Source organism: Lethenteron reissneri, chromosome 44 (genome assembly GCF_015708825.2).
Source record: "Lethenteron reissneri isolate LAM-NWPU_2019-01 chromosome 44, ASM1570882v1, whole genome shotgun sequence".
NCBI lineage: Eukaryota > Metazoa > Chordata > Hyperoartia > Petromyzontiformes > Petromyzontidae > Lethenteron > Lethenteron reissneri.
The window spans coordinates 5,680,756-5,695,644 of record NC_083822.1 but is presented as its reverse complement, the minus strand read 5'-3'; the positions used below and the strand labels follow the sequence as shown (position 1 = coordinate 5,695,644).

The 14,889-nt window shown below is 42.1% G+C and overlaps 1 protein-coding gene across 1 annotated transcript in view; it reads left to right on the top strand.

The window, feature by feature from the left end:
• Positions 1–11,759, top strand: part of ABAT (4-aminobutyrate aminotransferase) — a 31,199-nt gene extending 19,440 nt beyond the window's left edge. Inside the window, exons 9-16 of the mRNA XM_061569956.1 lie at positions 468–530; positions 1,268–1,331; positions 2,516–2,664; positions 3,674–3,811; positions 4,999–5,166; positions 7,172–7,318; positions 7,723–7,834; positions 8,513–11,759. Coding sequence (XP_061425940.1) covers positions 468–530; positions 1,268–1,331; positions 2,516–2,664; positions 3,674–3,811; positions 4,999–5,166; positions 7,172–7,318; positions 7,723–7,834; positions 8,513–8,634 — 963 coding nt within the window. The 3' untranslated portion in view covers positions 8,635–11,759. The remainder of the gene's footprint in view (positions 1–467; positions 531–1,267; positions 1,332–2,515; positions 2,665–3,673; positions 3,812–4,998; positions 5,167–7,171; positions 7,319–7,722; positions 7,835–8,512) is intronic.
• Positions 11,760–14,889: the final 3,130 nt, after the last annotated feature.

The window sequence follows — 14,889 nt, the reverse complement described above, 5'->3', positions numbered from 1 at the left end:
AACTGATTGATTTCGGGAGAGACTCATTCCCACCCATGGAAATGCCTTGAAACTCGTTTTTATATCAATTTCGACTAATGTTAGCCATGCCCGGTAATCAAACTCAGGTTACCTAGTTCATAGCGCACTGTGCGAATTTACTGCTTGGCCTTAAATCATTATATAGATGGCCTTTATTTCAAATCGTGTGAGAGCCCATTAAAATTAAGCATATTATCTTTAAGAATGTATTCAATGGATAACTTATTTTCATGAAAATTTTATTTGTGGGTGAACATTTTTATTTGAAATACAAAGGCAGCTGGGAATGGTGCAAAGAATTATGAGACTATATTTTTGTCTGTGTAATTGTGTGCATGAAGCCCCAAAGTATGGGTTTGTGTGTGTATGTATATGGGTCTCGTGACTGCATTTGGATGCTGTATGAATGAAATTCTCCTGTTGTGGTATGTTTGCCTTTCCAATAGAATAAGCAGAGAGGAGGAGCCAAACCCACTACTGAAGAGTTGAGGACAAGTATGATTAATCAGGTATGCACATACCCATAATCCATTTACAAAGGCTGCAATTTCTCCCTCTGCAATGGTTGTACATGGTTGTATGTTTGCCACTTTGATAAGATGTTCACGGTTCAAGTCCAGTAGCTTATCTGGTGAATACTGCAATTAATCATAGAATACATGCCTGTTGCTTTACAGTGAACCGTAAATGTTTTTTTGACATTCGAAAAAGTCTAAGCCGTGTACAAAATACCTAATTGGGTAAAACCACATAGCAACATCGCCTCCTAATGGCAGACTACCCCACTGTGACACATCACGCCTTTGTGAAAGCACTAAAAATAGTGCGATACCGATTGTATGATTGATTATATATGAAATACCCATGTCATACCAGGGATTGAGGTGTTGCTAAGAGTGTTGTGTGTTTTGGAGTGATGTGTTGGCAGTTTCTGGTGCATGTCTTTTATGGTGGGATGTGGTGGTACAGTGATTAGTCTATTCTGATACATTTACAGAGCCACAGCTAACATTGACAGCAAGTGGTATTTTAATCTGTTTTTGGCCTCCACAAAGTTGACTCAGCTTTACATGAGTACTTGGTGCAGTGTGTAAACGTCAGCACTTGGGAAGCAAAGGCTATATATGGCATAGACCACACCACTTCCGTGTGTGCTGTTTGAGCCTTAAGTGCTCACGAACAGCACTTGCCGCATGTGTCCCAACAGTAAGCTGCTACATGAGGGTCTTTGTCTTTGTGTGTGCAGTCCCCTGGCAGTCCTGAGCTCTCGATCTTGTCCTTCATGGGTAGTTTTCACGGCCGCACCATGGGTAAGTGGGCCTTCATGTGAAACGTCTGCACCTTCCTCAAAATGGGTTGCATCTCCTTGCAAATGATCACCAGTGTGACGATAAACAAGGCTTCCACTTAGGCTCTTGTTGGACAGTCCTCTGTTAATTTCGTCATGCTAATGTTCACTCACATTGCTACCGACCTGAAGCAAGGTGTTAGAATGCAAATTAAATCGGCAATGATTTAGGCATCTGGACAAATTTTCACTCATCTGAGATGCCCAATCAGGTTTCAAAAAGGGACATTCCACTTCAACAGCTCTTGTTAATTTAGTGGCTGATCTCCAAGATGCTCTTGGTAATGGGGGAATAGCATTCACAGCTTTCATTGATCTAATAAAGCCTGTGACCTCATGGATCATCCCATCATAATAAGTTAACTTAAAATGTTAAGAATGGATTTACAACCCTCGGAATGGATACATGACTCTCTGAGGAACTCTGCCCTGTATATACAGAATATTTTGTATTTAATACAATTGTGTATCATTTGGAGGTAAAGTCTACCTATCGAACACACCCAGATAGATGGTATTCAAGCACTGCATTTAGATTGCAATTATTTTCCTCTTGGAGATCACTTGGTTGCAATGGTATTTTAATAGCTTGGTTGGATACTGGAAGAGTATCCCAGACTGTGAGAATCATTGACAATATTTTAGGTTAAACATTGTTTATTGTAATTCTTCAGAGTATATATATTTTTTTCAAATTGTGGGTTCTTAAATATATAATTGTAGTTTTAGTAGTAAGTTAAGAAATGTCTAAGTCTCTGCTCCCCGATTGCCTCGGTCAAAAGTGGGCAACATCTTTGCCCAATCCTGGCCAACTGGCTAAAAACTTAATGAACGAATGAGCGTGTTACGTGACCATGCAAGTGTGTGGTTAGCAAAATTTACTACAAACTCGGAGCTCTGAGGTCAATTCCTGCTCACAACCAACATGGTTCTGGGCCTCCCCTAGATCGACTCAGCCTTAAGTGGGTACCTGGTGTGATGTGTAAACATCACCATTGGAGAGACAAAGACGAACGTGCGTGGTGGTGCTGGCTACCCACCCCCTCGAGTGATGTGCCGACCTTCAAAGATGCTCGCTTGATAGCACTTGCCCCAACAGTCTGTTAAGGCTATACTGGAGGGTCTTTGCCTTTGTCTGTGCCATAGGTTGCCTCGCCACGACGCACTCAAAGGCGATCCACAAGCTGGATATCCCCTCACTGGACTGGCCGATCGCTCCCTTCCCGCGCCTCCAGTACCCGCTCGAGGAGCACTCCCGGGAGAACGCGAGTGAGGAGGCGCGCTGCCTGGCTGAGGTCACGCATACCGCACTCTCGCTTGCACACACGGAAGACGCAGCCAAAAAAATTTACTATTCGAGTGGTGTGTCGGTTAATATTTAAAACCGTATCAGTCTATAGTTGTGCAACAATTGAAATCCACGTCTGTGACCAATTGAATGCATATTTAAGCATTAAAAACCAGACTTCCAGTTGGTGACGTAATGCACAAAAGAGATTGTCATGTTCTATTAACATCACTAGAGGGCACTGTGGTAGTGTGCCCGAGTAGGTTTCTTAAAAATACACGATAACTTTCTTTTTAATTAGGAAGCACTAACCTCATGTTGAACGCCCTGGAGCACACAACTACATGCATGTCTACAAAATAATAGCCATATATTTGGTTACATTAACCATTAAGACTATAACACTGAGAAATGCTATTATCCATTTACTCATTTCTCCTGTTGCCATTGATTACTCTGTCCAAAAACCATGATGCACTCACGTAATTCTGTAGCAATCATCCACAGCAATTTTCACGATTTTCTATTGTAAAAAAAAAGGATCACAGCTCCCCGTAGTGAGCAATGGGATTCCAACTCCTGATTGCATGTTGGTGGCATCACGATCACAACAAATCTTCAAATTAGAAAATGACTTGCAAATTACCTCCATTGTAAAGCCACATCGCAATATCGCCTCCGATTATACAACTACTGCAGATTATAATTGTTCGTGAAACATAGTGGCTTCGTGATAGCCTTGTGCTTTCATAATACCTCGAATACCAAATGTACTTGTGATGTTACTTAACACAGAGGTCGCACGACTACCCAAAATAGTTTTCTCTGCAGGCGAATAATAATTTTTGAAACAGAATCGGGCACAAACACACTCTTTAACAAGCCATATTTTGATTGGCTGCACATAAATTGTAAAAATCTGCCATAGCCATGCCATGTCATGTTGCCGGTGACTTGCTGGCAGTGATTGCCTGAGTGCATCGTGGCTTTAAACTGAACGAATTCCCACAATGCAGGTTGAGGATCTGATGCAGAAGTTTGCACGAAAAGGCCGTCCTGTTGCCGGCGTTGTGGTGGAGCCTATACAGGCCGAGGGGGGAGACAACCACGCTTCGGACGACTTCTTCCGCAAGTTGCGCGCACTCACTGCTAAGGTTCGCCATGATTACAGCTCTTGCACTCGGCTCTTGTGTGGTGGCGCTGTGTTTCGAGAGCTCAACTCACAGTTAAAGGTTAAATGTTCAAATTCCCATCATCCCTCTGCCAGATGTTCTTGCTAAAAGCATATGTTTAGCCAGTAGCATTTATGTTTAAAGATTTACTTCAGATGGGACAGAGAAGGTTGAAACCTGTCCACAGTTTTATTGCTTAAACAAATGCGATTTGTTGAGATTCATATGGAAAGCAACAAAGGCTGATGGACTCTGATGTATATTTTGATATGTTGAGACACAGAGCTGAGTCCTACTTTTATAATCTTATGGGTGGACTGGCACCTGTCATTAGAAAATGTGGATTTTCCACTCCAGGCTCAGGGCTGCCAATTTATTTAGCATTTGTGCCGAGCAAGGCAGCAACTTCATTACGTGCAAAATGCGATGTCCTGAAGCTGTCACGAATCTCGGTGCGTGGACAATCTTCAACAATGGGCGTAATCGTTTGCTTATACGGTGGCTACAATTCAGCGATATATTTTTTCATGTACCTTATAATCCATTATAAAGCAATGGGGCTGCACTGTGGTACAAACACTTGAAATGTGGCTACAGTGCTGCTACCACATTTATGCGCATGAGTGCAAAAATTAATTTGTGTTTGTGTGTGGATACATAGTGTAGCGGTTAGCACGCTGTGTTACGAACTCGGCAACCCGAGTTCGATTTCCACTCGCAGCCAAACACCAGTGAAGATTATCTGAACTGGTCCTGAGCCTCCCCAAGGTCGACTCGGCCTCAAATCAGTGCAGTGTGTAAACATTGACATTCAGGAGACGTGGACAGTGCTAGCCCACCCACCCCTCGTGTGCCATTCTGGCTTTCATAGGTGCTCGCTAACAGCACTTATGGGGGATCTTTGTATTTTTTGGATATGTATGCATTCTAACATGCACATGTTTGCTTGCTTGATTGTGTGCATCTGTATTTATGTGCACACAAGAGTGTACGAATGTGTGTGGATGACCATTGACTGTGGTGTGTACAAATGTGGGGGTATGTGTTCGTGCATGTGTAAGTGTTTTTTCCTTAACAGTTGCTCTCTTAGATCACTTGATCCAGATAAATCTGCATTTATGGCTATGTGTGTGAGATCTTTATACTCGTGCGCGTGTGTGTGTGTGTAGCATGGGGCAGCCTTTCTGTGCGACGAGGTGCAGACTGGGGCTGGTACTACAGGCCTCTTCTGGGCACATGAGCACTGGGGGCTGGAGAACCCACCCGATGTCGTCACATTCAGCAAGAAGATGCTCACCGGTGGCTTCTACTATAAGGACGAACTCCGCACAGAATTGGTGTGTGTGGGTGTTTTCATATATGTGCGTCTGTGTTGATCTGGTCAAGGGCTATGATACCATCAATAGGCCAGGGCTCTGGGTTATTATTTGCGCTTTTGGAGCCCTATACCATCTGCTTGGAATCATTAAGGATCTTCATCATGGTGAGCAGGCCCGAGTAAAGTTTCATGGTGTCAGACCCATTTTCTGTTCACCTTGGGGTATGACAGGGATGTCCTCTGGCCCCTACAATATTTAACATCTTCTTTGACCATGTAGTTTGAGAAGCTTTCTATGGATGTAGTGGTGGAATTTCCATCTGGTATAGATACAATGGGAGGCTGATCAATGCTTGAGTGTGGTCAAGGAATGGCTCCCTTTTGGTCAACCATATTATGGATGTGGATGATCTGGTAATTGATGCCCATTCTGAGGAGTTGGAGATGCTACTGCTAAACCTGGAGCATGAATCTAAGAGAATGGGGCCTTACCATCAGCCCCACAAAAACAAAGCAATTGCCTGGGTATTTTATGTCATCAAATGCACCCCTCCCTCAACTTCCCATGAGTGATTGGGCAGTTGTGGAGAGAGTGGAGAAGTTCCCATACTTGGGCAGTGTACTTATGACCAGCTCCGGTTTGACAGCAGAGGTCTCACTCTGAATCAGTCGAGCGGCATTATCTTTTCATTATCTGTGTATCTCTGTGTGGAAGCTACCTGGTCTGTAGCTCCACACAAAGTTTCTGGTCTTCTCATCCACAGTCATGCCCTCCCTTCTCTATGCTTGCGAAACGTGGACCCTCCTAATAGAACATTTGTGCCGGTTTGAAACATTCAGGCTGGCCTGCCTATGATCCATCCTGGGTTTAATCAGGCTGGATTCTAAGAGGAGCTCACATATCCTTGAAAGATCTGGACACAGTCCCATTGGTGAGCTCCTCCAGCAAGGTATTTGAAACTGTTAAACTATTTTTATTTTACCAGGTAAGGCTCACTGAGCTATATAGCTCTCTTTCAAAAGCACCTTGGCCACAAATGATAACTCAATGAAGTGGCTTATCATGTGGAAATGTATAGCAAACAAATACTCTCAATGCATGCTTCTAAGTGTGGAGGGAAAAACCAGAGGATCCGGACAAAATTCCACGTGACCACAGGGAGAACATACAAACTCAAAATATACAGGTGTCATGGTCGGGATTGAACCCACAACCTGTATACCAGGAAAGGTAGTTAACATCTCGCCACCGCTGCGTTAGCTGAGTCATGTAGCCTGCATGGCAAGCCACTACATTGCCAAGCAGCTTCTGTTAGGACAGATAGATGGGGCTATATGGGCACGGGCTAGAGAAGAGATGGACTGATGTGATACAAGAGGAGATGGAGTGGAGTGGACTTGCCGATGACTGGTACCAGCGGTATCAAGATCGGTCTCTGTGGAGGAGGCTCATGAAGGACGCTACCGGAAAGTCACCTTACAACAACAAGGGTGGGCAGAGCAGCGCCGGGTGGATAAAACACAGCAAGTTGGCACACTAGGGGGCACAAGTGGTGCATCTGACAGTTATCTCAGTTAACCCATTGCACCTGGGTCTGTCTCGTGACCTCCTGCCAGCAAGCCTTCGACACTTCACTTGGCCTTACAGTGCACATAGCCTGGCTCAAGCGCCGTGGTGACATCACCGCCGGTTAATGGCAAATAGTGGTTGTTGTTGTGCCTAAGTGGGGAGCGGTAGTGTAGCGGTTAGCGCATTGCGCGACGAACCCAGTGACCTGAGTCTCCCACTCACGGCCAACACCAGTGACTATTATCTGAACTGGCCCTCCTGTAGGTCGACTCAGCCTCAAATGAGTACCTGGTGCAGTGTGTAAACATCACCACTGGGGAGACAAAGGTGGCCAGGCGTGGTGCTGGCCCACTCCACCCCCTCGTGTGTCGTGCCGGCCTTAATAGGTACTCGCTAACAGCACTTGCCCCAACAGTCTATTAAGGCTATAGGGTGGATCTTTGTCTTTGTGTAGCCGTATCGCATTTACAACACGTGGATGGGGGAGCCCAGCAAGACGCTGATGCTGGCGGAGGTGCTGAAGGTGGTGCGTGCGGAGCGGCTCCTGGACAACGTGCAGCATGCGGGCTCCGTTCTGCTGCGTGGGCTCACGGACCTGCAGGTATAGCGATCGTTCACACCCACGTGCGGGGCCAGATTATGTCTAATAGGGGCCCCAGGACTCTTTACAGTTCTGAGAAGGGGGGGGGCCCTCTTTGTATTTTCAGTTACTTCCCTTGACCATTGTGCCACCACCGATGCAAAATGCGACATGTTTTACCATGTTAAACTTCGTTCAGGTTTTTTTATGTACAAATCGTAAATCTAAATCTAAAAAATATATACGTAGACAGACATAATTAGATGAGAAGGTTCACTTTCTGGTTCACTTGTAATGCGACTAAAGTCATCCCATTGCAATGCAATCCAACATATGACACTGTTATTTTCCGCCACCCAAACCCCCAAGACCTCTGAAACATCGTACAACTGGACCCTAACTGTGCCGCTCTCTCGCCGCTCTAGAATGAATTCCCCAACATACTCAGTCGAGCACGAGGACGGGGCACATTTTGTGCCATCGACATTCGTGATGAGGACACTCGTAACAAGGCAGTGCTACTAGCAAGGAATAAAGGTACGTGCACACACATGCACATGCACAAGAGATGAAGATCCCCTGTGTAGCCTTAACAGACTGTAGGGGCAAGTGCTGTCAGCGAGCACCTATGAAGGCCGGAAAGGTACACGAGGGGGTGGGTTGCCAGAACCACGCCCGAAATTCGTCCTTGTACACAGTTTGTACCTTGTGCGGTCAGTTCCGATCAGGGCTCCACTTCAGAGGCTTTAACACGCCTGCTTTCCTGAGGCACTCCCTACGCCCCCTTTAAAAGCTGCCTATGGGTCACACCTACTTCATCTGAAATTCTGCGTGTGGAGTTCCACAGGCGAGGTTAGACGTGTGCTAGCTTAACGTATCTTTGCCCTTAAGCCTCGAGTGGAGTGTTTTGTGTCGCGGTTTTTTTGGTTAAATTAGCCTATTGTGTGCCTGTGTGTCTTGGCCGCACGTTCAGGTTATGACCACACTTCCCTTCGCCTTTCCCTTCACGGTGTGGCGGCGCCGTTTGTTTTGCGTGCTTACACACGCTCCCCTGTAATGGTGCTGAGCACATTTTAAAGTAGGACACTGTAAATTATCCGAAAATCTGAAAAAGATCTGGAATTGTCCTTAAAAGTCTGATATTTATAAACGGGCAACTCATCCCTACTGTATGGCTTTATGTGGAATCTTTGTTTTTGGTGTGCATGTTACTAGGAGTGGTGCTGGGTGGTTGTGGGGACATATCGATTCGCTTCCGCCCGAGCCTAATCTTCACCGAGATCCATGCCAACATCTTCCTGAACATCTTCCGAGATGTCGTCTCAACCCTCAAGTAACAACTTGGTTCATCGCCACAAATGGCTCTTCCCTCTTCCCGCCCCTCAACGGACCGCCCCAAGATCTCCCGCACACCCACCCTCAAGTCACGACCCATGCATCTTTCCAACAAGTAAACAGCCCAAGTAAATGAAAGGCATGTCCGAATGTTTTGGCTGTAAGTAAGTGATGGGGAAAGCGGATCCCTTGACAGGACATGAGGATACGAGTTGATATCGTTTGCTGATGTCTGTGGTAGAAATGCATGTCTGTTAAACGTTGAAATATGGAGGTTGGGTTGATGGATCATGAAGGGATGGGAGTCCTGCATTGCATTGAGCCATCGTGATGATGGTGTGCATGAGATGGCCCACCTCCTGGGAAAAGAGGTGGTGACTGTCATTGGAAATCCAGAAGGTAGGTTTCAGACAGGCTGCCTATACAGTGGAGTTTGCGAGTTCTCATGAACGCTTGGTTTTATTTTGAGCCACTCAAGTTTACCTTTTGCATGCAACAACTTAAAATAAATGTAAACATCCCAATCCGCAACCACCTAAAATAGATGTTTGTACTCTGTGAGTTTTTTCTACAAATATTTTTTAAAAAGTATTACTCTTTCTAGGTTCTGTGCAGAATCTTTAAATTTCTAATAGAGTAAAATATGGCTCAACAAAGCAATGCCTAATGAAAAAAGTATATAAAACGGTTGCTGATGTAATATTTAGAAGGGGTTGGTAGGTGGTGTGAAGGTAATTTGAAGGGATGTTTAACTGAATCGTATGTATTCATTAGAGTAGTGATAAGCTTTTTAATCTGGATATTAACAGTCTGAGAGAGTGGAATGTATAAAAATGCCATGGAAATGTTTTCAGACAAAAGGAACAGCAGAGGATAAGGAGAGACTACCCAACCACGTTAAGCCTGACTCTTTCCTGGCATGTGTTTTAGCAAGAGGTTGAGAAGGGTGGGAATATTATTGCTCACTAAATCAGAGCATGTAATCACTCTGCTGAAGTATTAATTTTTAAAAAACCTATTATGAAGTGTCAATGACGTATAATAAATTTATTTTCAGTTTTAACTTTACTGCCATTGAAATTAATATTCCAGGCAGCACAGTATAGCTAAATATGATGCTATGACTGCATTATTAAGGTGGCATTGCTATCTGCCTATGAATCTAGTCCAGCCTTGATTGCATATGCTGCACGATATTAAATATAGTGTATGTAAATCTTGACTTTAAGCTTTTGTGGCTGCAGGAATTCATATTCTTTGGGTCTTTCGGTAAAGTCACATAGATAGGTTCAAATAATTGTTTTGTTATTTCTTTGAACCTATTTATGTGACTTTACCAAAAGACCCAAGGAATATAGCGTACGTGTTTTAAAATTAAATAATAGTTTTTTTTGCATTAAAATAAAATTACAAGATAATGTATTGTTAAAGAATAATATCATGAATGTGATTATTTTAATTAGTGTTCATATCCATGTTTAAATTAACCTGACTTGGCTGGAAGTCCTAAACACTTCAGAATGCAGTAAACTGGCCTAACCTACTTAAAGCATTACGATAAAAGTATACATTGTCACTTCTTTAGAAAGCAGAAATCATGTGATACTTTGTTGCTGAGCAGAGAAAACTCAGTTAATTTTCAATAAACAAGGCTTTTAATTACAAAATCAGTGGTGGTATTATTGATCACTAAATCCAGTTAGAGTTTTTAAGTTAATGTTAGGACCCAATTTTAACAATAAATGTGGTTTGTAGGGTGAATGCTAAATTCCTATCATAAATATTGAGCTGGCATTATTTAATTACTTGGTTAATTAAAATCAGATTTTCTTTTTAAGAGTTTGTTTAACATCTAGTTGCCGATATATTCTGCTTGCCCACTTACTTTTTGAACTCTAAATTTGTATAATTGCATCATATCCATGATTGACATAAAGCAAGTTGTGATTCATGGCATGAAGAAATATCATCTAATGTTGGGTGAAAAGCCTGTTGAAATGGCTGCTGAAGTCGTGTTGTGGTTTCTTCGGAATCCACTCCAAAATATCGTGATGCAATGTTCCTTTATTGTGAAGAGTTGCCAGTGTGATCACTTCTCCTAATGCTTTGGCCGATGGCACAACTGGTATTAAAATTCAAACCCCAGCCCGTGTCCTCGTATTTGAGTGAATTTTAAGTAGTGCTAAAGCCAATTGGCAGTCCCGAACTGGTGTTGGAATTCTGTGAGCCAAAAGTTTCCTTATTGGACATTCATTATTTAATTTCCACCAAGTGGTTATTTTCCAAACCTTGTTTGGGTTGACGATGAAGTCTACACTGACCAAGACTTAAATTTGTGTTCTCGTAAATTGGAGCCCAATGAAGCTACAGCAAGGCACCGTTATATGTGTGTTATAATTGGAGATAAAATCCGAATAAGTAATCATTGCAGTCCAAATTCAGAATGTGCTGTAAGATACATTATTCATTATGAGGTAGGTTACAATGTCGGACATACGAGTGACACCAAGAGGTCGGAAACCAAGTATATAAGATATTGAGCTACGTGGTGGTGGTGGTGGTAACGAGACTGAAAAAAGAGTGGGCCTTGGAGTTTGGTGTATCACTTTGCAACACTTGATGGATATATTAGAAGAAAACGATGGTCAGCTGCGATGACGTCGACGGCATTGGCCACGATGACCTCTTCGCGATGAGGTCCTGCCAAATGGAGCCTTGCTAAGTGTCGATTGCTAGGACTTTGGTTAAGGAGGGGGAAAGAGATGTCGATTAATAAAATGGGGCATCCAGTGATAGGCCATGAGTTGACCAGTGAGGAAAACCGGAGTATTTTGAGTGGGAAGGTGGGCAAAGCAAGGGCATTAGTAAGGTTTGTGAGTGATGATGTGTAATCATCCGCTGCGTCACTGCCTTGCCGTAAACGGTTTTCACTTGTGACATCAATTATACAAATACTATCAAGAAACTAAGAACACGAAATCTGAAGATTATGTTTTTTAATCCTTACATTAATATTAAATGGTTGTGTTTTTGTTATGGTTTAAAAGATTTAACAAACTATAAAACTGATGTTACTTTGATTGGTACAAATTTACACGATGGACATTAAACACAAAACTGTAACATGTATCTGCGAGTTCAGCGCTGTTCCCCTGGTGTGTGCTTGCTCTTTTTTTTACTTTAAGCTTCAAAACGCACAATGATGACAAACATGCAATAAATGTGCACCAGCGTCTTTATTTTTTTTTTAAACCTTCGTAAAATATGACATGGCTCATGCCGCACGTCAAATTCTCATGTCACTGCGAAACCACATCCTTGGAACTGCACAGCATGAGGTTCTGTGTTGTTCATGCAAGAGTGGAAATTATGAACGTATGAGGTTTATGAAACGGATTCTGGTTAATGTGTGGCTCTGCAAGGGAGGCTTGTGATGCCCGTGCCGGAGCAACGAACTAACACCAGAGATGCTGAGTTAAGATCCATGAAATCGCTTTGAGACTTAATCCATGGTATCATGTATGCTCAGCTGATGACCTTAGATTCATCATCAATGACTGCACGTAAAAAAAAACAATTGTGCACATTTGGTTTAACACTTAATTTGAGCTTTTAAACTGAAGACATTATTGGCAGATAAGGGTAGAGTAATATAGAAACAAAAAAAGATGGCACACACCACCATGCCTTGGCATTTTGGGAAAGAGGAAAATGACATGGGAGTTGGGGTCAAAGGGTAGAGTCTGAATTGTGTTGTGCAAAGGCTGTTGAATAACCTGGGCTTTTGGTGTTTTATGAAATTTGATGTCTGTCAAGTAAATTTGTCAAAATATTGCCCCTAAAAACAAGTGAAAGAAGATGGTTTACAAAGAGCTCACCTGAGATTACTCAAGGGCTGTCTGTCACATTAGGGCATGATGTATTACAATCTTTGGAGTTTGTGAACATAATTATTATGAAATACAATAATTGTGCTACATTTATTGATATCGTATGGTTTTTTTAATATATTTTTTTATTTTGTGAGTTTTTATGTTATCATAAAGTGTGACTGACACGTCCTATAATTAGACTTTTTGAAGTTTAGGGTTTTGTAATGGATGTTTGAAATGTGAACTTGTATGTGCATGCCAAGTTTCGTGCATGGGTGTAATTGTTCCTGAGCAAGTTCTTGTCATCTGAGAAATTGGCAGTGAACACTATAACAATGACTAGGTGACTTGTATGTATGTTGAACTTCTTTTGCACCATACATAGCCAACCATGATAATCGTAGGTGCACCTTGTATCTCACATAGCGAATTGTACAGAATACTCAACAGTGAGACTGGTCAAATACTCTGCTTAAAAACCACAGTAAATAATTATTGTAACATCCTTGACAATAAGTCAATCCACAAATACAGATGTGCTTGAGTTGATCTCAATAACCAATAAATTGGTTGACTTAAAACAACAATGACACTTTATTACGGCTCCACATTTTGTTGTCCGATTTCATAAAGGCAATCGGCCAAGCTTAGCCACGAAGCATTCCATTTTTTACCTGTGTTTTAGAAACAAATTTGTACGGATTTTGTTTGGAATGGAATCTTTTTGCTAGGTTTTTTTTCTGATAACACATAGGCATTAAACACCCCCCCCCCATGCATAATCATTGAGTTATAAGTAGCAAGAACGTTGCCTGCTGTTGTGTTTGAAAGTGATAATTGAGCTATTTGATTGAACATTTTCTGCTAGAGAGCCAAGTCATTTGTGAATAAAGCTTTAAGTTTGTGTAGCTGCATCCTGAATGCAACTATGCTAGCTGTTGTTCATCAGCCACATAACAGACTGGCTAGTGAATTAAACAATTGACCAAGCCCTTAATGGACCACACATCGATATGCTATCTCCAGTAAAGGAAATCCTGAACAAATAGAGGGTATACAAAGTGCAGCTCCATAATCCATTACAAAAAAATGTAATCTGCGTGCTGTGATCTGCTTAAATTAATAACATAATTTGAAACTGATTACCCAGTGTAATATGATAATTAACTTGACCATCAGCTCTGCTTATTGAATAAACATTTTAAATAACTCCTTTAGAGAGGGCTTTCTGAGGCTGAACCACATTTTAACGTAACGTGGCATTTCTGTTAGTCACAACACACTAACACGTGTAATATGCACACAGCTACTGAATATGCAAAACACTATCACCAGTTCCTAAATGAATGCATTGTGGTCTTCTTGTTTTAGGTTATCAAAATAAATTTGAGCAAATATGACGTATCGGCGGTAGTGATGCATAAATTATATCCTTATTTGGACTCCTCATCACAGAATAGCAGCATTGAGCATGATGGCTGTACTGTTAGCTTGAAAATGTTGCTATTGATAATAATTATGGTATGCTCTTGAACCCGACTCTGGGCAAAACCATCGACATCAGTCATGGGGAATTGTATGGTGGAGGAAAGGAAGAAATGGGTACAAAGGGAATTTTGTTTTTGTCTTGGATTTCCATTTAAAGGGGCATTATTGCTGTGATTAACACATTCCTATTATGAAAGTGAATATACAAAATAAATGTGTCAGTGGTGTTTATGTTTAAATATGGGATGCGTGTAATCGAAGACCCTTCTGCAATGCAAATTAACCTTATCACCTCCACTTATCCGAACCAAATTGGCCAATTGGGGTTTCCCGTATTAAGTCATGTTTTGCCCAATTTACAATCGCTCTATAGATAATTCCGTTCAAAGAGCCAATCATAAGCAGCTTTGGGTGAAGTAATTTGCTGGGGACAATGTCAAGTAAGATATTAACTGATCGACGTAGTGAGTTTCAATCTGTTTCAGTGGAGTGGAAGGTGATTCGATCAATTCGGTTCATTGCTTGGGTATATCGCATGAAACATATTAATATTTTCTCCACATTGTATCCTGAATGTGCTCTTAGGGGCCGTCCATAAATGACGTCACGCACCTAGGGGGGGGGGGGTCAGACATTTGTGACGATGTGTGACGAGGGGAGGGGTTTGATAAATGTGACGTCACATCAAAATGCGCAACTTTTAATAAATATAGACAACACGTTCTACTTAATTAAATAGACTTTTTAATAAATGTTTTCTCCTACAACATCAGAGTGCAGCGCCACATTAAATACGCACTACAATGACAATAGTTTACAGCGATTTGAAGCTTGTTTTATATATTTTAGGGGGGAGGGGGGGCAGAGCTTTGTGGCGTCATATTTGAGGGGAGATCT